General features: G+C 39.7%; 2 protein-coding genes across 2 annotated transcripts; one reads left to right on the forward strand and one right to left on the reverse strand.

Moving 5' to 3' along the window:
* Positions 1 to 1,307: 1,307 nt before the first annotated feature.
* On the reverse strand, positions 1,308 to 13,107 carry LOC145462677 (counting factor associated protein D-like). Its single transcript, XM_081446254.1, has 9 exons — positions 12,440 to 13,107; positions 11,233 to 11,444; positions 10,494 to 10,746; positions 9,594 to 9,810; positions 9,028 to 9,293; positions 8,366 to 8,457; positions 7,337 to 7,510; positions 3,505 to 3,694; positions 1,308 to 2,981 (listed from the first exon to the last, which is right to left on the reverse strand). The coding sequence occupies exons 1-9, from the start codon at positions 12,693 to 12,695 to the stop codon at positions 2,599 to 2,601; spliced, it is 2,043 nt and encodes a 680-aa protein (XP_081302380.1). The 5' UTR covers positions 12,696 to 13,107; the 3' UTR covers positions 1,308 to 2,598.
* Positions 13,108 to 14,728: 1,621 nt separating this feature from the next.
* On the forward strand, positions 14,729 to 25,558 carry LOC145462679 (counting factor associated protein D-like). The gene is made up of 9 exons (XM_081446256.1): positions 14,729 to 15,728; positions 17,005 to 17,192; positions 18,067 to 18,307; positions 18,924 to 19,119; positions 19,901 to 20,112; positions 21,612 to 21,703; positions 22,917 to 23,075; positions 23,770 to 23,965; positions 24,351 to 25,558. The coding sequence occupies exons 1-9, from the start codon at positions 15,362 to 15,364 to the stop codon at positions 24,713 to 24,715; spliced, it is 2,016 nt and encodes a 671-aa protein (XP_081302382.1). The 5' UTR covers positions 14,729 to 15,361; the 3' UTR covers positions 24,716 to 25,558.
* Positions 25,559 to 25,560: the final 2 nt, after the last annotated feature.

Below are 25,560 nucleotides of genomic sequence, written 5' to 3' on the forward strand. Positions count from 1 at the left end.
TTGGAACAATTTAGACCCCTTTTTAAAATCAAGCTGTTCAGTTCAAGTTTTTAAACGTATCTTAAAGAATGAGCTTTTAGACAATTTTGTAAATACTCCTTAAACTTCATTTATTTTTAGTATTTTTCGCGACTACAAAGTTTAGATAATGTTGTAAATGTTTTTTAAATTTGATTAATTTTGATTGTGTAGTTATTAGTAACTTATGTATACATCTATATACATATATAACTTATGTACGTATGTATGTATGTATGTACGTATGTACGTATGTACGTATGTACGTATGTACGTATGTACGTATGTACGTATGTACGTATGTACGTATGTACGTATGTACGTATGTACGTATGTACGTATGTACGTATGTACGTATGTACGTATGTACGTATGTACGTATGTACGTATGTACGTATGTACGTATGTACGTATGTACGTATGTACGTATGTACGTATGTACGTATGTACGTATGTACGTATGTACGTATGTACGTATGTACGTATGTACGTATGTACGTATGTACGTATGTACGTATGTACGTTTGTACGTATGTATGTATGTATGTATGTAACAACCATAGAACCTGTGGATACATGATTTGAACTGTTGTACGACAATTTTACTTTGAATTACTATATAAGGTAAAACTATGAAAATTTCTTTTTTGGGGACACTAGTGGGCGCTGATGGGGACAGACTATAAGGACAGACTAAGCCGTTACATTGTCTTTCAGACTTGGACAATAACTAAATTTCGTAGATGAAGTTGCGTACAGAACAGCCATCCAAAGATCGAGGTTAGTCCTTTTCTTTACTGGTGCAGTAACATAGTGACTGTAAGCAACCGACACATCTTAAATTAAGTTTGTGTACACTTGTGTTCTGACAAATTAAAATTGTCGGGAAGGGGTACAGAAATTTTGACTCTCAGTAAAGTTTTAGGACTTTTAGTATAATATCCTCACTAGTTTCAGGCAAGTAAATTATGCAAATGCACAGCTTCATAACTGTTGGTGAAGTAATGAGTATACGATGTTCTAACACTATAACATACAGTTATGTGTAACATCTAGCTTCCAGTCGAACATCACTCAGGCCTTATTCGTAATCGATGTCCTTAAATGTAAGTATATCTCTCCGTAATCGTACTGTATACGAGCTCATTAACACTCCTGATATTTGTTATTTGCCAACTGGTTTGTCTCCGGCCAGTTGGGATTCTTAACAATGTTATGTTCAGTTTGAATTATTTGTTTCAGTTGTTTGCTCGGCCACACTAGCACTTGTGTAGTTTATTCTTTTTTATTTTTTTTTGTGTTATTTCATGGAGTATACCCCTAGCGTTACAGTACAGTCAGCAATACCATCACTCTCCCTTAGCTGACACCAAATGCTATATTTTTCCCTGTGAGCTCTTGGTAATCAACTTCACTTTATGTGTCCGACTTGTCGATTATCTGACAGAAATTAGCCAAGGTAGGGGGAGGGTAGACGACACTCAAGCAAGGTTAGAAGGGAAGTTTTTCCAGCCCCACCCCCCCCCCCCCATTATCATATTTTTACCTCATCCCTTACTAAACGCCAGATGTAATGCATCTCCAAGAAAGCAAGATACACGCCAACCAGTCTCTCCAGAAGTCGTCTTGCTTCTCTCTTAGTAATTAAGTAGGTTGCATACATCCCACCGGTACCATACGAAGTATACATTGCACCTGTTGGGTCAGGGGTCGGTAAGGCTAGAGATGAACGGCAAAACGCAAAGGCAACGCACTGAGAACGACGAGGAACACATGAAATGAACGCACGAGGTAACGGACGCATAGACATGTTGGGGAATTTATATAGAACGAACGGCAAGCGCAAGGGAACTCACCTGATAACCCACTTTTCACTAAGCCTGGGCCCAAAACACAGTATGTACTATTCCCAACTTTGTCACCACTAAACTTTGGCTGACAACCAACCCTGGGCCGACACAAAACTTTCAGGAATGAACAAGGGAACGCATAGGAAACGCTCAGGGAATTCACGCCACACATGGTGAAACTCACGGGAAAGAGTGAAGAACGCAACAGGAAACTTCAATTAGTTCAGAAATAGAAGTATAAAATAATTTAATGTACTAAAACTACAGCATATTCACTATAAAAAATAAGGCAAGCCCTAACAGCACCTTGCAATGTCAGTGAATGTCTCTCCATGTTTCCATTACGAAAGCTTGAGAGACAATGAATATTTCTTTTTATGTAATTTACAGGCGATATATAGTTTCTTTTCTGTCGAAGTGTGAGAAAAAGGTAGCTTTTTACACTGAAATTTTTGTATCAAAAGTAGTGTCATAAGGTAAATGATCAACATGCTAGACTGTGTGCTTAGTTCCTTACGTCCGCCGGTTAGATTAATATGTGGAATCTGAATTGTACAAGAGACGAAAAATTGCTGCATGCAATTTTTGCGAGTTATACCAGTTTTATACACCTCATCTTACACAGAGAGGAGCGTCTAAAAATAGAACAAGTTCGCATTTCACTCATTCACCAGTGTAATATGGGCACACTACTCTGAGATAATGGCTCTGTTACTGCTCTGTGTAATCGTCACCAAAAGTCCACATCGTCCAAATATTCATCATCTTCTATGTCCCTAAAGTCAGGATCTTCTATTGCGTCCTTGCGAACTATTTTACTGTCACTGCTTGAATCTTTTTTCGCTAACTCAGCTTTCATTTGTTCTCGTAACTTTTCCTTTAGTTGCTTCTCCTTCTCTTTTTTAGCTTTTTCTTCAAGTTGCCATGGCAGTGGTTTTCGTTCTTTGTTTAGAACAACAAATGGTCTCTTTTCCACGCCGCACAGGCCATGTCTGATTTTGATAAATCCGTTATCTCCCCAGTTATGAGACCAGGAGTTTTTTATTAACCAGTAAGGCACACCGTTTTCAGTGCCGTAACCGACCAGCAATACGGCGTGGTCAGTTTTGTTATCTGAAAAAGAACCATTCAGTGCCCGTTATCAATAGATACTGAATAAAATCGACAATTGAGAAGGTTAGAGGGACAACCTTAAGGCGTCGGCATTTACAATTCCTTAACGCGTTTTTCGTGCGATTATAATTGATAACCACGTAATAAAGTTACGCACTACGATCAAGAAGGGAGGGGGGATGCGCACTTCAAACGACTGCGCCAACCAGCCGCCTTTTATTTTTTTAAAATTAATCTAACGTTTTTTTACACCTACAACAGACAGGAAAAATTTTAGTTGGCCCCTCAACACATAGGTAGGAATAAGCCTTTTTTAGTACACAAACAATAATTCTTCTCATTATCTGTGAGCTAACGGTAGCAGACAACGGAAAGAGGAGGCATGGATTTCAATAACCATACAGTTCAATAAATGAAGCCCAATCCTTAAGCAAAACAATCCTCTTTTTAAGCAGCATTATTTCCCCTAGGTTCACAAAACACCATCTCTATAAATACGCATAAGAAATAAACCTATACTCACTACATGAAATATCGTCCAAGATGCCATGACTGTAGAATTTTAATGTTTTAGGGTTGGCGTTGATGGAGATGGTTGCTGGTCCATGATAAGCTAACGCTTTCTTTACAGCTTCCTTGTTGTAGCGTTTCACTCTTCTGTAACTGTGGATTCTTGCACCCACTTTTAATCCTTCGGTCTTGCAATAACCTTCCTGTCAAGACAGAGAGAGATGCAGAACATATATCTCTTCATTATGGTTGGCCATTCGTTTCAAAATTACGACAGGGTATAGGCGGGTTTTTCTGCCACGTATACTTGTTTACATACGTTACGTATGGGCTTTAAGCTCATATATACGACCATTTAGATCGCGTATATACGCATTTTTAAAGGGCCACATATTTGCGTAAATTCAAGCGCGGGGATATGCGAAATAAATGCCCAAATATACGCGTCCTACAAGGACCCATATATACGCGTGCTAAAATGCGCGTATATGCGGGTCTCGTAAATTACGTTGTATCTGTCAGCACGAAATGTGCCTTTTAAGAGAATGACTGTTCGTGTATGATAGTAATGAAAATTACTTTAACTAGAAATCGTCAATGTGGCGGCAGTGGCAAAATGCCTTGTCTTGGTCTATCTGCTATTTAATGTTTGTTACTGCAGCTCTCCCGTGAATGAACTTCTAGAAACAGTTATGCGTCTTTTGAATTACTGTTCAAGATTTTATCCTAACGCTAAGAAAACGACGAAGCCGTGATAACAAGCGCCAAATGCGGCGTAGCCACGAGGAGCCTGGGGGGTTCTTGCTGGTTTTCGCGGTTTTGTCGCTTTGTGCGCTCGCGCTCAAATTGCTTAAAAAATTGCTAAACCGCCAAGCTACCAGGCTAATCCTTTAGTTGTTGACTCATTGGACAGAGGTACCAAGGCAAATGCTGAGAAGATACGGGCTCTAGAATCGCTGGTGAGACAAATGCAATATTTACTACTTAGATGGGAAATGTTTGAATTAAGAGCAGTTCATGCACCTCAGTGTATTCCCATTAGGGCTTTGCCAACTGCATCAGCTTCTAATGGAAGAGTGGGTCCTACAGCTTATGATATATCAATACCTCAAGGGAAGTTTTAGGAAACAGACTGTGATTTTAGTGTAAGTCCTTTTGGGTCTTCACCAGAGAATTCATCTGGTTGGGTGTTATCATCAAATGTGTCCCTGACATCTAGTATTTCCAGTATTACATATATCTTGTAAAATCACTGCGTTCACCCATATTGGTTGTGCGTACAGCATGGTTATTCCATGCCTCAACTAGGAGGTTTAACTGGTTGTTAATTCTGGAAAGAAATATGTAATACAAACAGAACAGATCGATTATGCTTGTCGATTCCAGGATGCCATTTTCTTCCATCTGGTAGAACAGAGTGTAGTAGAACTGACCGACTTCAATAAAGACTTCTCTCCAGAGAAGCTCAATTCACTGGTTGTGTACAGACAACCCAGCAATTTTGCTTCCCCTATTAAATCCCCTGTGCCATAGCATAGCTCTTCCTACCTCTAAATTTTCATCCCCTTCATCTGAACACACTCTAGGGGGCAATCCATAACTTTGCAGAGCAGCTAAGAATAGAGCGAGCCCAGTCGCAGCAGAATTGTTTGTTGCACAACTTAAAGTCTAAAGCCCTGTCAAAATTACCATGTATTACGAACCTCCAACTGATAAGGCAGTGTAGTCCATCAATGTGCCAGAGGGAATTAGGTCCCCTGACGCTATAAACACGCCTTGTGATGGTATTGAACCACCTCAAATCAGACCCTGCTGGGTCAGTTTGGAAAAAAAACTTTCCCTTACACGCTGACGCTGAACATTGATATTTGTACTTCGCAAATGACCCAGCATGATACTGATACCAGAATTGGAAAACCCACTTTAGTCTTATTTCTCGAATCATCAGGGCCGGGTTGTTCGAAAGCCAGTTAACGCTAACCCAGGATTAAAAGTTAACCCAAATATAAATTTTTCTCTATAAGAATGTTTTCCACTGCTTATGCTTTGTGTAGTTTGAGATTACTCAAGTTCAAAACTGAGCTGCAAACATTTCCCGTCTATGCAGTAAGTATAGAATTTGTCTCACCAGCAATTCAAGAGGCAGAATTCTCTCAGCATTCGCTTGGGCACCTATGTCCTAAACGGTGAACAGAATCCAAAGCAACTTCACGACGAACGATCAAGTTCTCTGCCATGTTACGATTACCGTGAGGATAAAATCTTGAACAGTCATTCAAAGGACGCATAACTGTTTCTAGAAGTTCAGTCACTGGGGGAGCTGCAGTAACAAACATTAAATAGCAGATAGACCAAGATAAGGCATTTCACCACTGCCGCCATATTGACGATTTCTAGATAAAGTAATTTTCATTGCTTTCATACACGAACAGCCATACTCTTAAAAGGCACATTTCGTGCTGGCATATACAACGTAATTTACGAGACCCGCATATACGTGCATTTTAGCACGCGTATATATGGGTCCTTGTAGGACGCGTATATTTGCGCATTTATTTCGCATATCCCCGCGCTTGAATTTACGCAAATATGTGGCCCTTTAAAAATGCGTATATACGCGATCTAAATGGTCGTATATATGAGCTTAAAGCCCATACGTAACGCATGTAAACAAGTATACGCGGCAGAAAAACCCGCCTATACCCTGTCGTAATTTTGAAACGAATGGCCAACCATACTTCATAAACAAAACAGAAAAGAACTTATGTTTCTATCGAGTTGTAGTATTATTCTACTAGCTAGCGTTCTATTACAAATGGCATTCTCTTATTGGCTACGCTACTCACTATCTATTCTGTTGTTGAGATAGTGAGTAGCCTAGTGAGCGCTTGTTAACAAAATGGAACCGGTTTCTTTGAATTTTTGAAGTCTGTGTCTGTGGAGAGGATTTAGATAAAGTTTTGAACGACTAGTACAGTAGATTTATAATAAAACAATTTGATTATTCGCTCTCTATTTCTATGCACAACAGTTGGCTCGGGTTGCGTCCCCGTCAACTATCATGCGATAGAAATCTCGAGTCTATGATCTTATCGTCAAATATGAACACGAGTGAAAGTGTGGAAGAACGATAAATTTTTCGAGCTCTCTTAAACTTTCACATTCGCAAAATGTTGTCCAATATTCTCTATTTATATCCACACCTTATGTATAAATAGAAGTAGCAAATCCGACATCGTAGAAGTCATCTCAAGATGTGCCTTTAATCGTAAACAGGGTCTCTCAGTCAAATGCAGTTCCGACCCAGCGATAATTAATGAGATGGAATTGGTATTGGTATTTGTAAAGCAAGCATTTGAAAAGGCGAATCTTTGCTGACGTCATTGTTTACATTTTTCTTCATTAGCATACGACTTGACTCATAGAAGCCGTGGCCGTATATATGAACTAAACGCAAAAGTTGATAAAGCTGATTAAGTTGACGAGCAATTTGTGCAATTTTCAGCTCTTCACAAGCAAAATTGAAGGAAATATCAGCCATCAAAAACTGCCAAATTGCTGTGTGGCAAAAAAAGTTAATGAGCCATACATTTCTCTGTAAAATTTCGAGGTTTTAGAAGAGAATTTCTCCGAAACCATTCCGTGTATTGGGCTCAAATTTTCAGAGGTAACTGAAAGTGTTAATCCCTTTCAATATTCAGAGTTTTTCCTTCATTAGCGTCATCAGATAGTGATAAGCAAATGTTAATGGGGCAAAAAGTGTAAACAAAGATTCGCCTATAGCTCGCCCCAGGCTGCTATCCCTACCCTACCCCTCAGCGAAAGCCACGAAAAAAAAAACTAACCTGTCCCCGGTACGGACCGTAGCTCTTATCGGTGGCTATACCAAACTTTTTTATCCAAGCGAAGGCTTTCCACGTCCAGCCGCCAAGGCATCCGTTATTGCCATGCTTGACTCCTGGAGTGACCCATGTACAGTCCAGGAGTTGTTGCTCGGATACGTCAACTAGTTTACCAGTCTAACAAGAAATTAGCAACACTTCCAGTTAGCAGGTTGGAACTAAGGTATTGGTTTTGCATCGCTGCCCTACACGATTGGCTTAAAAAACTCGCGTCAGTTTTCATTCAATCAGAACCAATCGCAACTCGTTCGCGTACGTTTTCCCGCCCTTTACGTCACCTACCTGTAATTACTTCGAGATTTGATTGGTTCACGGGATTTTCTGCGTCCTTTGTGATTGGTTAGAGCGATTACTTTGGTTTGGGTTTTACGACTTTCAATTGAAAACCGCTCTATCCTACTAATTTAAAACTAAGTTGAACAAGATTATAGATCCTTCTGCCGCCAATTTAAAATTCTTTTGTATGCATTTAAATCAGCCTCACTAACCTCGTTTGGGAGTAAAAATTATTTTGAATTATCAACTCAAAAACGAGGTTAGTCAGACTAATTTTAATACTAACAAAATAATTTATAATTGGTAGCCATTTAGGAAAAGGTTCTATTAGCAACTGGAGAAGAAGAAACTTCTGAGGCAAGGGCGGTAAATAATGTTTTCGTGAGTCGGGATTTGACGCATTTGGAGTGAAACGTGCTTTCTCCGAGAACCGTGATCTGCTAGAAAGCAGTATGTAACTTGATTTACCATATATTTGAAGTCCATACGGCTCTACTACGAAGTTTTAAGCAAAAATCAACTTTACAAAGTTTGGTTGGTGGGAATGCATACCGTTGTAACAACTTTCTTCGAGCTATCGACAACATAAAACCTGAAGAATCTGGCTTTCATGCTAATAAAAAGGATATTAAATCAAAAAACATGATAGTTATGCATAAAGACTTAAGGTACTGAATTTACAAGATCATGACAAACCTGAATGAAATTCGCGCCTTCAACTGCTCCAGCGGCAGCGAAAGCCCAGCATGAGCCACACGTGCCTTGGCCCTTAGGAGGAATCACAGCACCTAAGAGACAAAAATAATCTCATAAAGTAGAACTGGTCTTAAAATCGTAAACAGTCTCTAGAAGTAAGATATCAAACATGAAAGACCGTGTTTGACCACATTTCCAAACACCGAGAACAGAATTGAAAATACGACGTGTGGAGTATTTTTGACGAGCTTCGAGGTGTTTCGTAATGTGGTGAAACACTGCCTTGAGTGTTTGATATATCCTCTCAATCGAAACTAAAACTAAGGAGAAAACGGAGAAACAACATCGTTCAAATCTATGCTTATTAAGATCAGATATACAAACACCCTCATGGTCATGATTTCCTTTGTTTAAACTTGACGAATTACTAATGAGTTTGAGAATAATTGTTCAAACGCTAGAAGGGAGTAGAGTCAGCAAAATGAATAGATAAATGTGGGCAAAAAACCCTACACGGTCCCACTTCGAGGAATTTGAAGAACCGAGCTAGTTGAGGGTTGTGTCTGGGTGTGAAAGAGCTAGAAAAGAAAATCCTAATGTAAAGGCCCAAACGGTCGTTTTATAAATAAAAAGAAAATGGTCGAATCATGGGAAAATCTTACCGTATTTTCTCCAGTCTAATTCATCAGGGACATGACCATATCTACTTTTTCTTTTTATTTTCTCTCGCTTTTCTTCATTGCTGTAGTTATCTATATCATAACCAGTTCCCGGGTCATCGTCATCGTCATCAAAATCACGTGACCCGTGGCCTCCATCTCCGGGCATGAGTCCTTTGTGGCTTTGAAATTCTTCATCCGTCATGTCGGCGAAGTGATTGACAGTTAAATGATAGGCGTTGCCTTTCATGTTCATAGAACGAATAAACCTAACGATGGACAAAAACGCGGTTATTTAAAAGCAAGCTACAGAACTTCAAAAGCACTTTTCACTCGAGCGTCGAAATTAATTTGCGTTTGCCTTGGTTCTGCACTACCACGCTTAGTGATTGGTTTAAAATACTTGGGCCATATTGTCTGCCAATCAGAAATATAACCAACAGCGACTCGCTCACAAGCTTTTTCCCGCTCTTTGCGCCGGCTACACGTATCTTCTTCGAGTTTTGATTGGTTAAGATTGTCTGTGGCGTTTTGTGATTGGCTAAATGGCAGTGGACAATGTTACAAACCTTAAATTGTGCCTGAAAATGTGCTTCCTTTTCTGGTGCTCCATTTTGTCCTTGTATACCCTATTGTGTTTCTTACGGAAATCGTGGAAGTCTTCATCAACAGGGTCCTTTTCGTGGTGGAGCATGGCGAATTCTCCCATAGGGTTCAGGGACATTGACGCGCCATCACTGCCTTGAGACCTCTTATCGATGTTCCAACACCATTTATCATGGCTTACTGCCATAAAAAGAAACATGGTTAATTATACTGTTTGCTCTTACAATGTTTTGCTCTTGCATTACTACATTATGGTTAAGAAAATTCCGCCCGCTTTTCCATCCAGTCAGAAATAAGGCCAGACCCATTTCACCGCGTGTCGCACTGGCTACAGACAGTTGTTTCCAGTTTTGACTGGTTCACTGGACTGTCTATGTCCTCTATGTTTGACCAAACGTTGGTAAAAATTGGAATTAGTTACGCAGCAGACCCACTTCTACAAAATATGACTTAGAGTGGACTCATCTTCGATATTTTTAACTATAAACCCCTGTAGACCATGCTGAATTACGTTCTCCAACTTTTCAAAACCAGGGTACTTTTCCACACGCTTTACTTCTGAAACGAAGTCGGTGACCCCCAATTTTTTTTTTCGACATTTCTGACACAAGTAACTCATTATCTGACTGCAGTAAAATTTAAAAAAAAATCTATCGACTGGAAAATTGTCGCGAGAACATCCTTAATCGATATATAATGTGTTGTTTTCGTATTGCGACTTTTAAGCTGTCTAAACTGTTCAAATCTCGTGTAACGCATCTCACGTTTATCAACAAAGAAAATGTCCGTGTCAACTTATATTTTAAGGAAATTACCACAACAACTAAGTTTCCATCCCCAACAGAGAACATTTCAGTACTTACGATGTGGAACCTCAAACACATCGGGATCGTTATCAGGATCATAATCCCACTCTTCAAAGCTGTGATAACGAATAACGTACTTGTCGTAGTAAGACACCAGCAGTGTATCGTAGCCGTTCATTTCAAAGAACACAGGTTTCGGTGGGTTGGTCTTGGTCGCGTAAAACACGTACGAGTTATTTCGGTCGAACACGGTGATATTGTAGCTCCATTTGGTGCACGTAATGCCATTCATAGTGGCATCGCCTTCATACTGAAATCAAAATCACAGAGTTATTTGGACTTTGGCTTCTAAATGCATTTCTCGGATTTACCTTGAATGATAATCAATCTTAAAGGAATTTTCTTTAACATTTCTTTCATTCGGTCATCCTTCGTTGAGACAGGATTTGCTATTTGATATTCGGATGTAAAGATATGCATATTGTGTTTATGTACATTTCCTCGTTTTGTAAAATTCATTCGGTTTGGTGAGATGTTTATTTATGAATTTCTTTAAAGGTTATTGTGTGGAGTAAAGGATTAGCATTTAAATGGGAGCTCCGCTTTCTGAAAACAAAACCACACAGTAATTGTTTGCCGTCTTAACCCTACAACTCGTGACCAGTTACAATTATTCTGAAATCACGCAAAAAGGATTTACTGCGTTCGATTTTAGAGCTACGTTCACTCAGAATTCAGGTGTACATCATAAGACATGTTCTGAGCTGTTGGAAAACCAGTCAAATTGGTTAGTTACCTTAAAGTCTTCCAGACGAGACTTAAATGGCCAGGCCGCGTTACACGGTAGAATGGACTGGGCCTTAGCCTTTCTGGTCTTGGTCCCATACCTCTTCCAGCATCCCGTAAAATGGCGGTGATTCTTGTGTCGCTTGTAAGAGAACTTTGGGATGATTTTGAAAAACATTCCATGTCTTCCTAAATCCCCTCTCTGAAAGGTTTTCACTTCACCTAATACAAGCATCGAAAGAAAACAGAAGAAGCATGAGAGCCTAGACGACAATTTTCCTCTCCCTCTCATTCCACAACTCCTCCCCTTCCCTCCTTACCCCCTCCAGGAAAAGAGAGCAAAATTAAAGCATTTTACCATGAACGCATTTTTTCCCAATTCCACACATCGCGATCGGAGCAAACAGAAAACCTTGGGGACTGAAACAAGGCTGTGTTTTAACCCACTCAGTTCACTCCTAAATTTCTGATTGAGAGCACATGAAAACGCTAAACACCAAATATGTATTATCTCCTCTTGACTCTTGAACGCGAAATAAATGGCTTCCACAAGGTCCACATTTGTCAGTTCACCCATAATCTTGAAGTGGGTGGCAGCATATCTCAAGCAATAAAGTAACTCAATAAACGTTTTCGAGAAATATTCAATGACCGTCTAATTCCGAATAAGACAACGCCCTCGAAAAACCTCAAGTTCATCCACGGCTAATAAACTGAGGCATTCCCTGATAGCAGAATGAAACGAAAAATATATAACATTTTATTTATGACAATCCAAACGTCCTGAGGATACATTGAATAGCATACGGCTTTGATCTGTAGTTTGGAAAAAGAAATAGTAGAATACGTTATGATTGCTGAAAATTTCGCGTAACCCCGTGAAAACTGCGTTATACTACAATAGGTAGCTGTGTTGTATTTATACCTTTAAAAACACTTCAAACGAAGAACGTGATTTATATGTCGTGGTTGTCATTCAAGTCATTTAATAACCGAGGCACTATAATAGTTGGTAAACAACACTTGATCTTTGAATGTTTTTGCGAATTCTGCTGGTACCGACGGTTTTTAACTCAAAGCTTTAAAAAAAAAAAAAAAAAAACCGTTTAGCACAGAATCCTGTGGGAAAACATTTTAGTTTTAGAGGAGGATATCTCATGATAATAATCTTGATCTAGAGTGAGAATCAAGATGGGATGTGAGTATGTTGCTCTTACCCTGGTAGTAATCAATGCGACTCTTGTCATAAGTTTGACTATGCCAAACTTCAAACGGCTCGTTGATGTTGCTTGTGGGAAGCGACAGAACACCAGTTGCATGGTATTCACTGGGAAAATGCAAACTCCTTAAATCTCCGCCGCGCTTGTCTTCTCGTTCCGATTCGCTAACGCCTTTGTCGACAGGTGTGCTCCGAACAAACAGCCAGTGTCCAAGGATTATAAAACCGGCCAAAATCGCTCTTCCATAAGGCATATCACAGACCGGGTCTTCCCTCACAATTCACCGAATCGACAGGTCGAAGTTGCGATTCTTATGAGACCACCACCCACTTGGAGTATTTAAAGTGCTTATTTCACGCTCCATTCATCATGTCATGCGGTATTTCTGCGATACCGTTCGACCGTGGCATGGGAGTTACCCTGAGTCATTACAAGGCCGTTTGGAAGAGAAACGAGCATGTTTATACGTGATTCACACACTGTATTACATCATTGAGTAACAACGGTGCAGTGACCGAACGCCATCTGCCAAAACATTCCATATATGGGCATGCGACATAGCGGGCACCAGCTGTTAATGTCCGCGAGGAAGAAGGAAGGTGAAAACGGCAAAAAGCCTGGCAACGGGTCGTGAAAGGCTATCTGGATGGGATTCATCTTATCGCTGATAATTGGTCAAAATTTTAACTTCCAGCTTAGAAATAAGGCGTTTTTTTTTTAACTGGTAGTTGAGATCTACTGATCTAAGTCTACTGATACTGATTGTGAAATGGGCTGAAATCAGTTCTAACTGACAGCTGAGGAAGCGCTGAAAATCTCAAAACGAGATAAAAGCGTCTGCACGCAGATCCTCGTGAAACATTTGCAGTATAAACTGGATACCAAAAAGCAGATAATGCCGAATCGCGATGCTGATCTGCAAATTAATTGATACGTAATTGGTGCACAAAACCACCCAAATGGGTGATCATATGAAAGAAACATGTGAAGAAGCTTTTTTAAGAGAACAACTGACTGTGCAATAAAAATGCAGTGCTCTTTACACTGTTTACAAGGAAAAAAGAAACACATAGGTTAAGAGTGATTCCATAGAACAAGAATATCATGAGATGCAAAGTACCACAAGTATTACTTTATTTTAATTCACTGAAAAGTACCACATTCACTACCTGAACCAATCATACAATTGGTTAGTCTTATTTCACGACTCGCACGGGTCATAACGCTTGACCACTTGAATCCTAACCTTCACGACTTAAACAAGTGATGAGTATTGAACAATCCTCCGTTTGTATGTCCGATATGTGGTAGGATTTAATACTTGAAAATGTCACAATTATAACGCTTCATCAATTCAGGATCCTTTACACATAAAAAGTGCAAGCGGTACTATTTTTATTTATTTTTTAATTTTATTGTCGTAACGATGTAACTTTAGCTGGAGTATATGAATCATAGATTAATCATGTCACCGGTTCAAAAAAATTTCTTATTTCGTTTCAATTGATTGATGTCGCTGCATGCTTTGAACCTAAATTCGGCCTAAACACAAGAGTATTTCGTCTTGTAAAAACGGCGCTACTTGTAATATGAAACAGCTCGGCGTTTAGCGCGTTGCTGACGAAATTGTGTATTTATCTTCAGTTTATCTGTTGAACCACAGTCATATCCCCATAAAATGCGGAAGAAAAAAAAAGGGAAAGTGGGAACCATCAAGACAAAGAGGTTACCTGCAATCATCCTCAAAATGTTTTCGCCTCATAACATTATTTCTCTCTGTACGTTGAACAGATCAAAGGAATTTTTCTACTCTAATCATCGAGGAAAACTCGAAACTCGGAAAAACAAACATATTGATGAAATTGGCTCACGGTAGATTTAAAGAGCGCCGTTTAAACAGGAATTTTTGAGCAAGTAGAAATATTTAGTCACTTGGCCATCATGTACACCACAGTTGTTTCCGGTTATTACATGTGCTTCACTTGAAAGCATTTAGCCGCACACCACAAGAAGAGGAAGCGTCTTCAAAATCGCCGAGAAAAGAACTAAACAGTAAAAGGCTCCATTTGACAGCAACGTCAAAGAGATAACACGATTCCACAATCCGTAAAACGCGGAAATGGAATTGAAGATACGAAGTTTAATTTTTAATTTTGAAATCAATGTTCATGTCCAAACTGATCTGATCTTGGAAACAAGACGACGAATGCGCTAAGTTTCCCAGTTGTGTTATTGTTAGTGATTTGTTTTTTGTTTTTTGTTTTGTTTTTTCTGTATCATTGGAGTCGTTACAATGCAGAAAGTTTCAATTGGCGACAGTGTGTCGAGCTTTTTTGTGTTCAACCTTCATGTTCAAAGCCTGACGATTTTCGTTTGATGGCACGTAATCGCTGAATTTACCCAGTGAATTTTCTTTTTGGCGCAAAATCCCAGCCAACTAAATGGCCAACTCTTTTCTAGGTGTAGGGGTTTCTTCTATAAATAAGCCACCCTACTAAAAATAGCCCCCTTCCCCCCCATCGCCCCTTCATCCCCTCCCACCTAATGTCCCCGAAAATATAAGAACTAGAAACCCCGAGGCTTTTAATCAAGATAACAAGAGCATCTTACTAAAATTCATACAAATTCGTACACAATTCCTTGTACGAAATGACACCCTTACACTCCCGTGCCTTCATGTACGAACACCTCAAAGTGACCTCTGTCATGACTTTCTGATCTGCCTCTGTTATTGTTACTGGTACCAGTTAGTCACGGTAGCTACTACCCGCAGGTTCCTAAGACTACTCCTTATTTCTCTTAAGGACTGGATAAAAAAGAAAAAACCTTCTTTTCCCAGACAGGTTGTACAGTGCCAAATAGGATGACATCGTTCTCAGAAGTGTACTTGCATTAGCTTCCAAAAAAAAACCTATAACGATGCATGAAGGAACTTTTGTTCCTGAAGCAGTTCTCTGGATTACAATGACTGTGCTCATTTTCAACCATCACTGCAGGGGACAGCACTATTTCTTTGAAGAAATAAATCAGTTGAAAAGCACTTTCGACCCGGAACAAAACGAAACTGGCTCAGATAACTCCGACGAGCTGGAACCTGTCATCACGTTTGAAAATGCAACTCTTCTACAGGACGATGATTCGAAACAGTCCATCCCAGAAAAGATCAAGTTTCCTGAGTTTTATCACGCGCAGGGAATTATATCTTTACCTTACGATGGAATTATCGAGCCGTTTGAAGCGTGGTACGGCGGACGACATAAAATGAGTCGCATTGACTATTACTACGGTAAGATAAGTGATTTTATTTCACAGCAAGGGTGGACAGGTAACATATTGTCCTGGTGTCTGACTTGATCTTATTTGTACTTAAGTATATTGACATTTAACTTGTTATGGAGACATAAAAAGACTTGTGTTCTGTCGCTGATATGTCAAGTAAGCATTAAGCAATTTTGAGTTGATTGTAGGACTGTTGTCCTTGAAAACAATAATCGCCGTTCTTTGAAAATACCCCATGGTGAAGGCAATATTCTACAACATATGCTGTTCACACTTCGCAAGGGTTTTTACGAAAACGTCGATGTTATTAATTACACCATCTATTTGCGTTCGCGCTGGTTCAGTTTCGCACGCGTTCTCGCCAGCATTCTAAGAGAGTCAGTTAACGGACTAATTCTGCCCTGGGGCCCGTTTCTCGAAAGCCCCGGAAACTTTTCGGGCCCGGAAAGCCATAGCAAAATCTCGAACCTTACGATTACAGAGCTGTTTTATTCACAGAAGTTTCAGGCGTATACACTTATCCATTTTTAGATATAGATGAACTAAAAATGGCTTTACGAGCCTGAAAAGTTCCCGGAGCTTTCGAGAAACGGGCCCCAGGATGAATCTGTTTTAAGAAATCTATGTGGAAAAACATAAAATAACGAATTTGGATTGCGCCGAGAGATGTTGAATGCAATTCTAAATCCACATAGGATCACAAACTGAATTAAAATACTTTTAACTTTTCCTTTGTAAACACGTGCAGTTGTCTTGGCTGAATTTGAAATAAATAATAAAACAATAACCTCCATTTGGAAGGTTGAATTAACCTCTAATTAACCGAGCACAAGGGCCGCACGGGGGAATATTGGCCCGAGGTCGTGGAGGTACAAGCCGAGCGCAGCGAGAAAGAAAACAGTTGTATGATCTGCTTCTTGTATACGTGATTTTTCTCTACATGCATCGGTGGCCTTCGCGCGTAATGTTTGAATCCCTTTGAATTGCTTGATGTAGCACAATCAAACAGATCTTTTCTACGCACTACCTTACATTTTTCATCCAATGAGAGTACAACAAATTTAAATTAGAGCAATTAGACTACGAGGCCGAGTTTTCTACGAGCGACAGTCAACGAGGCGCAGCCGATCGAGTTGACCATCTGCTCGTAGAATATTCGGGCGTTGTTTAGCAACGCAGTCATAAAAAAAAGATTGTCAACTAAGAACAGGTCTCAATGCAAAATTTCTCTCTGAAAATAGTACATGTACTCACCTTATACACTGTTACATGTTTATTTACAGGAATGGACAAGACATATCAGAGAGGGGACCTTATGCCTTATGGGGCCCTGATAAAGTTGGTGCCCGCTCACTGGAGCAAGGGAGACGACCTAAATAAAAACGCTCGGAGCTGCTGGTACAGGCCCGGATTTCGATGGTCCCCAGAGAGGGGGCAGAGCGTTCTCCCCGAGGACGTGAAGAAATTCGAGGTAACTGTTCTCAAGTTCCAAAAGACGAACAAATTAGACAACTCTTGAAAACAAATGATGATTGTTTGGTACAGATCTTGCCTAGAAACGTCGTCCCAGGACTCTCTCGATCAGGAAAAGGCGGGTACTGCGACGAGGTCATTTGTCTAGTTACCAGACCTCAACTCTCAAAGTCCTCACTCCCCTTGATTAGAGTGACCATGGAAAGTCCCGAATGGAAGTTCGAAAATATCGGTCTTCCGATTTAATTGCGAATGCCTGCCTAACTAAGGAACACATATCAGTCGAGCTCCTTCGATTATCTGTATTGTTTCTTTAAACCAATTTCGAATCGGTCTTGTAACAGAACCCTCGAGTGTCGCTCGTTTTGTCTACGTTGCGCAGGCGGGAACGAGGAATCGCGAGATGCGGGATTGCTGTGCTCTCAATCTGTTTCGGGTCCAGAATCATTATTCATGATCATTTCAATTAGATTTATTTTTAGTTGCTTTTGGTAAATTTTACGAAGAAACTTTCAAGTTCTAACATATTTACAGTTTTGTTAAGGAAAGTACACATCAGCCCAACCTGCTTACCTTGCACTCTAGATGTTTGTTTTGAATGTCGTCACGGAAGCCGCCTCCTCTTTCCCTTTGGCACGACACCATGTCGTATGAACTAGGCACTGGGAACGAAACACTGCAACAAAGTAGAAAACAGTTACCAGCATGAAAATTAACAACTGGGAAATCAGATCCAAAGGAATCTAATTTTCTTCACCAAGGGCCATAGCAACGATACTCGTTACCTTGCATATGATATGGGAAAGCTCTTAAAAACGGCTGTGTACCTGAGGTCAACAAACACATTAATTTGCATTCTTATTGCGTTTTAGTTTGTTGGCGAAGAGGTTCGCAGTGGAATGCCTGTTTACAAGTTAAGACGCACAGCAATTGTGTACAACAAAAACAACACCTACATTCTTTACGTGACAAAGGAGGAGCCCCATAAACCCGTGCGTTACGTCATGCATGGCTACGACACGCTCTTACACTCGTTTTATGATCATTACATTGTGGATTACCTTTCATTTCACGAATGGGACTTTGACTTCAATGTTATGAAAATCCCCAACGGTAAGCAAAACTATGTTGAAAATAATCATATATAGCGATAGTAGTAAAATCAATTTTAAACTTAAATTTTTAGCCTTCCATCTAGAACATCAATTTTCTAATAAGCTTTCAAACAACTAGGGACATTTAGATTGGACTACGAATTCTACATTGAGTCCGAGTACGATTTTCGAATTTCAAACCAGTGATATTTCCACAGCCCTCGCTCTTCATGTTGATTTTCAGCTCATGGGACGAGATCATGTGGAGCCTGGAAACTAAAATTGATAATATAAGTCGTTCTCGTACTCGATCTCATATTTATACTCAAATCTAAACTCCCCTAATATTAAAATAATAAACTACTTATCAATTACCAAGGTTAAAGATAGTTCGCATAAATTGTGTTCAGTCCGAGGAACAACACACAAAGACGCGAGCTAGAGGTCTTTTTGCGAAAGAAAAGGAACGACTTTTCTGTCGCATAGGAAAAGGCACCTTCTGTCCAAAAAAGATCTCTGCTCTCAGCTTCAAACTCGGCTTCACTTGGCATACTCTGTAAGAAACACATTGCAGCTAATGAATGTTTCCACCAACTATTGGAATTGTATGAGGTTCTTTTCTTTTTCGTTTAAAGGAACCTCCTGCAAAAAGAAGATTGAAAAGATGAAGTCAAAGTTCCACTTTAATCCAATGGCAGAGTTTATGCATGAAAACTTTGAAGATAGTGAAGTGGAAGAAATGTTTGAGGAATTTAAGAAAAATCACGGCAAAGCTTACAACGATCCGACAGAACATGAACAGAGGAAACACATCTTTCGTCATAACATGAGGTCTGCCACCTTCCTTGTTAGAAAACTTTTACTAAAAAGTTTGTTTCTATACGTGAAGATAATTTTGCCCTTCTTAACACAACGACACAATGACACGAACACATATTTATTCTTTGGTTGGTTGTCATGGTGATTTATTAGTACTATCACTCAATCGTATCGAGTCCTTGGCTAATTTTGCAGTGCAGTGTTATAGTAGAACCTCGCCTCACAACATCTAGTTCAGTTATAAAGGTACGCCCTTGCTACAGCGATTTTGTTTTGACCAGGCAAAAAACAGATTTTCTTATTCTTACAAAAGACAATACTTCCCCGAGGGCGCATCTTGAAACAATTGGCCATTTGTTTGGTTTTGTTTTGTTTTTTAAATTTTTAACTCGTTCGTAAACTGTCTTAATCTTCCCCAGCCTGTTTTAGGTTCTCGGTCAGCTGGAACAATCGAAAGAGCGGTAGGCGAAAACAAAATGAGCGAGGTCTAAGACCCCAATCCCAGGACCGCGCCGGCTTTTTCGATCGTCCCCATTGACCGAGAGCCTGCGGAAAACTAAATCTTCCTCAGTTATCTTTATTTCGATTTCTGACTTCCTAGTTGTTTACTTCTTTTTGAGACCTCCTTCAATTTTGAACATCAGCCAAATGACTTAAATTTTCCTATCTGTTCATAGTTTCATGTCTGGCTGCTTTATGTGGGTGTGTACTCCATTCGACAATTTGATGAGAAATATTTAATGCGCAAAACAGAAGCTCTTTAAATTTATTTTTTTCTAAACTAACATTACAGATTCATAAGTTCTAAGAACCGAGCCGCTCTGAACTTCACGTTGGCGCCGAATGAGCTTAGTGACGTAACAGAAAACGAGTTTGAAATGTACAAAGGATTATTGATTGATCCCAGCGGTGGGGACGAGGGGCTCAAGAAACAGGAAATACCGGAGGCTAGATTAACCATTCCTGAGACACCACTCCCTGACTCTCTGGACTGGCGGGAATACGGTAGGTTTCATAAATAGATGGATTTTGAAAAGTCAAAGAGGTGTGATATCCGGAAAAGATGAAAATGACAACAAGAAACCAATTTAAAACTCAAACGCCTTCTATACTGCATTCTTGAATACAAAGATTGCATCTATGCACGGAAACTAATTTACTATTCTTAAAACAAAACCATAGAACATTGAAATCATAGTCTCAAGAAAACTCATGGCCAAACATATGGTCATACTGTACATGCCTTAGGTGTCTCGTATTTAGTCACCTTGTAGCACTTTTCACTTTTGTTTCCCTACACATGCCCACATTAGTGACAAGCGATTGTCTAAAAAAGAATTTCCTTCAAAGCGAGGACTTGCATTGTACAGGATTTTACTAAGATTGTGTGCCAGTTTTTAGCCCACCACACAAGATCTACACAGAGGCAGGAGCGATCTAGTCCATATTCACAGTGTAGTTTCTATGGGAGCAATCACTAACAGGGCTGTACACAATACAAATGTTTGCATAATTGGGTTAATGTAACTCCCTCAACATCCCCTGGCGGGGGAACTCCCAGAAAAGTTGGGTGGGGTGTGCAGCCCACTTCCTAAAACCCTTACCCCATTTATGACCAAAATCTGTGATTTTTGCTACCCTATTTATGACCAGGCCAAAAATTCTATGCCTTTTTATGACCGTTGTGGCTAGCACAGTTGCCCTAAACATAAGTTATGCAGGGCTTTTGTTGACGGTCTTATTGATAATAATGAAAAAGTAGTTTCTTCTAAGAAACATACCCAATTCAAGACTAGAGTGCTAAACCCATACCCCATTCAAGACCAAAATGGCCAAAATCAATACCCTATTTATGACCAAAACGGCTGAAAAACCCTACCCTTTAGGGCTGCACATACCTATTTAGCCCCTATAAGGGAGTACCCCCCTTCCCCCGTGCAACACCCCCACATTCATTTGCCCCAGTTCTCAAACTTTGCTAGCTACACAAATAACCAGGCATTAAAGAGTTTGCGGTGAGAGGAGAAAGTTCTTTGGAAAGTGTCATTTTGAATAACAGTTCTCTAAACCACTTTTTAACATCACTGATTAAGGCCCTGTGGGGGCAGTTTATCTCATTACAGGAAATGCATCTTGGTAACTTAAAAGAATTTGCTTGTTCATGAAATGCGAATTTTCAAGATAATTATGTTCAGAGTTCTAATTTATTTACTAAATGGTCCAAAATGCAACCATGAATTTGCAGATGTGCTGTTCCCAACACTATCCATACCTCTGCCCCATCCCACGGAAGGTTTTTCGGTTTGCGTCCTCCAAACCCTTTAGAAAATCCAGTTTAGCTTCATACTTTCCTTTTAAAATTTTGGCTTTAAGACTCTCCACCCTCTGGAAATTAAACTTTCAACAATCTTCCATGGGATGGGTATTTTCTGGAACCAAAAAATATCTTAGGACCTGTACAAGATGGACCCCTTGGACTTTACACTCAGAATGTCTTATTTTAGGTGTGGTGACCCCTGCTAAGGCTCAAGGTCTTTGTGGCTCATGTTGGACCTTTTCTTCCACTGGACCAATAGAAGGAGCTTATGCCATCCAGGTTACTTTTAAAAGTACAACAGGATATTTTTAAAAAAATCCAAGATGTTTCAGGTTCTGAGCTCATGCACTGGTACACAAGGAACTGATACACTTGAACCCTGTTAATCCGGACACCAACGAGCAAGCCACAAAAATCTAGCCGTATTAAAAGAGTGGCAATATTTAAGGGGTTCTTTAAATAAGAAAATGACTGACTGAACTTTTCTTTGGGCTAGAATAAAGTGGCCGAAGGCGGGGTTCCACTGTACCAAAGACCAAATACACTACAGCTATTCAGTGACTCCTGAATTGGTTTCGTTGTACGTGTGACTGGTACACTGAGACAGAACCATGTTTCATCTTGCCAGAATATTAAAATAATTCTAGCATTTTGATAAGACGTCAGGACGGTCACGGTTTTCCCAAACAATGGAATATTTCTCCTTCGGGAAATGAGTTCTTTTCTAGTAAAAGCAAAAGTTTCCTCTTGTTTGAAACAAGAGGAAACTTTTGCTTTTATTAGAAAAGAACTCATTTTCAACAAAACGCCCTATAGCTGGTTGAAAATTACATTAATTCAGCTATTGTTCTGGCGCTAACTGGGAAGTAAATTAAGGCATCTTAAATAAAGATTTTACGCCGTTAAATTAACGCAGAGACTGCAAACAAACCTCTAACCTTCCCTGATTTGATCCTCCCGAAACCGCCATATTGAATATTTGGGCGAGAGGAGCCTGGAGAGAGGTCGAAACTATTTCTTCCCCAGACTTCCCGGCATCTCTGCGTGAAATTCCCGAGCAACGGGACAGGGGGAGATAGGTAAACTTGTGGTTCCCACCGTGAACAGTTGCCAGCCCTTTTCATTACTCATGTTTCGATGGATCAGTACTACAAGTCTCTGTATGTCAAATGATACTACAATATTAAATGGTATCACAAAAATGCCCAATCATTGGTAAGCAACCTTGTGGACATCCTATTTCCTTTTCATATATCAAAACCCCCTCAATTTTAGCTTTAAGTGATTACAACTCAAACACGAGAAGATAATTTTTTGCATCTTCACGGAATTTTATCTTAGCCCTAATGTAGCTTCACTTGATATCTATACAAGAAAGCAAACGGTTTTTTCCTGCAAATTTACGATCATTAAGTTCATAACTCTTTTATTATTGATTTGCTGAAAGTTCAACGTGATTACAACTGGGGCGATTTTCCTTATTTCTCAGTAGACAGGAAAACTAATGGACATATCAGAACAGCAACTTATGGACTGTAGCTGGGGGTTTGGTAACAGCGGTTGTCGCGGGGGTTACTCGTGGAAAGCCCTTGTCTGGGCCAAGAAACACGGAGTTGCGTCCAGTCACAGCTATGGCAGGTATCTTGCGCAGGTATGCGGCTGCCATGTTAACATTACTGCTATCAGACCAGGAAAATCTTCAGGTCTTCAGATGACAAACTAGTTTCCATCATTCTTCGTAAAACGTCCCTATATTAGAAGTATCTGTACTAAATAGGACATCCTAATTCCAAATAATCAAATCTACCTTTAAAAAAAAAAGATAAATGCCCCACGGACTCTATAAGATACACATGCCCTGCAAATCAGAACATTAGTTTATTTTATTAGATTGAATTTTAACCAAAAAGGACAGTGTCTCTTAAGTGCACGGTGTTCCTTTCGTTTTATGTTCTGGGCCTGTACGAACTCAGACAGCGTCCAGACTACGCCGGAGAAATTTGAAAACTCAGCGGTTTATTTCTACGGTTAGGTCTACCGTCCACAAATAATTCGTCACGAAAACGGAGCTTTTAGAAAACTCTCTTCAAACCGGAGGAAATTGAAAACACGGGCGCCGGCTTTGCGTTTTCGTGTGGGCGGAAAACATTTTGAAAACGGAGCTTTTTGAAAACGATGTAGTCACGTTAATCATGTAATTTCCCTACACCAAGTTTTCCTCAAACTCAAATCCAAAATGACGTGTGGTCGTGACGTTTTTAAATTCCTCCGCATAGTGTGGACGTGGCTTCAGTTGATACTATATGTTTTACGAAGCTCCCTTAAAGATTGTTTCTGTTAAATAGGAAGGATACTGCCATTGTGCCAAGGAAGATGGTTGTGATGTCGTGAACTTCAAGCGAGTAGTAACCGTCAAGAAAAATGACGTGGAAGCCTTAAAACAAGGCCTGGCAAAGTTTGGTCCGGCATCCATAGCAATCGACGTCAGTAGAAAGACTTTGAAGTTTTATAACTCAGGCGTTTATGATGACCCTGAATGTAGTAAGTGAAATTCGATCAATATCTTCTATCTAATTAAATACCGTAAAACTCCGATGACAGTAGCGTAGAGCTTTTTAGTTCGGGGGACTGCCTGGAGAGCGTAACATCAAATTGAATTCTCTGACATTATGTTACGAAATAAAAGACAAGGGCCAGCTTGTTAAAACGTTGACCTCGACATAACAAATTAATTGGATCTAATAGCTAACCAGAGATATCAGTTAAGTTTTAGAAAAACAACTGCGCTATATATCCGGTGTATTGTCGCTTACTCGTTGTAAAGTTTTATCCAACTTTAAATACAACCAGGGCAAATTTTTTGGCTTTATAATTGGTATAAACTCTATTTCCCCGTTCACCGAAAGTTTTTCCTCTCATCTTAAAGGCACAAAGACAAATCACGGAGTCGTTGCCGTTGGATTTGGAGAAGAAAATGGTACTCCATACTGGATAGTGAAGAATTCCTGGGGGAAATTCTGGGGTGAAGAAGGATTTGTTAAAATTGCAAGGAAAGATAACTTGTGTGGAGTCCTTAGCAACGAGCCAATATTTGTATCCATGAACGAGACGGATACTGATGACTCTAATGAAATTTATCCATTCAGGAGGATGAAAAAACAGAGCTTTTTTGATGTGGAAAGAAGACTTAATGTTACAACTTTAAAACTGTCTCCATTTGATTACAAGAGGTCTAAAACGCGATTTGAAGAGCTCAACAAGCAAGATGATAGAACTTCTGTAGAAAATTAATGTTAATTGCTTATTTTTAAAATTTTTAAATCTAGTCTTTTTTATTATTATTTTTTTTTTAACTGAAGATACGTTGAGTTGAATCGCCCATGAACAGTGGAACCTCGCCTTACGGCCACCGAGTTAATACGGTCACCTCGTTATTACGACCACTTTATTCTGGCCCGAACAAAAGCTCAGTCAGTCATTTTCTTATTTAAAGAACCCCCCTTTAATACGACCGCCCCGTTAGTACGACCAGATGTTTGTGGCCCCATTGGTAACTGGAGCAACGGGGTTCAATATGGTTTAGAAAGTTAGACCAGTGAGCTAAACTGGCTAACAACTATTCATCGTAGACCTCAAAAATGTCCACGCAACTTTCTCCTTTGTAAGTGTGTGTTTTTTGATGAACCAGGTTCTGTTGTGTGACGTGCACATGTGGGAAGTCACCAACTTGTTTTGACTCCCAAATACTTTTTGCCAGCATTTACATCTACTGGAAAAGACTGGAAAAGAAACGGGCTTCTGTTCACTTCGGAAATAGCTTAATATTGTACGAAAGTACGTAGAAGCAAGTTTAGTGATTAGGTTTCTGTAAATTGTATTACTTGACATCTAGTAACTATTGACGAACTTGAACATATTATGTAGCATTTTGTGGAAGTTCAGTTCACGTTGACATAAAAAATACTCAGCGTCACCAAAACACGAGTTTAAGGTATAGCAGCTATGACGAATATCCCGGTTATTGCTATATTGAGTTTCTCCTGGATTTGTCACTTTATTGTAAGCTGTTAATTTTAGCTTTGTTTTAACAGGTTAACATTTTTTGCAGTCCGGCTTTCCACGCCTTTTATTGGCTT

This window comes from Orbicella franksi, chromosome 12, assembly GCF_964199315.1.
Source record: "Orbicella franksi chromosome 12, jaOrbFran1.1, whole genome shotgun sequence".
Lineage (NCBI taxonomy): Eukaryota > Metazoa > Cnidaria > Anthozoa > Scleractinia > Merulinidae > Orbicella > Orbicella franksi.

Excerpts from the sequence above, each read along its gene's own strand:
- LOC145462677 (XM_081446254.1), bottom strand. The coding sequence starts at position 12,695 with ATGCCTTATGGAAGAGCGATTTTGGCCGGTTTTATAATCCTTGGACAC. Across the intron at positions 10,747-11,232 it reads CTCGTCTGGAAGACTTTAAG|TATGAAGGCGATGCCACTAT; the intron begins GTAACTAACCAA and ends TTTTGATTTCAG. Across the intron at positions 9,294-9,593 it reads ATTTTCAGGCACAATTTAAG|GTTTATTCGTTCTATGAACA; the intron begins GTTTGTAACATT and ends GTCCATCGTTAG.
- LOC145462679 (XM_081446256.1), top strand. The coding sequence starts at position 15,362 with ATGCATGAAGGAACTTTTGTTCCTGAAGCAGTTCTCTGGATTACAATG. Across the intron at positions 19,120-19,900 it reads ATCTTTCGTCATAACATGAG|ATTCATAAGTTCTAAGAACC; the intron begins GTCTGCCACCTT and ends CTAACATTACAG. Across the intron at positions 23,966-24,350 it reads TTATGATGACCCTGAATGTA|GCACAAAGACAAATCACGGA; the intron begins GTAAGTGAAATT and ends CTCATCTTAAAG.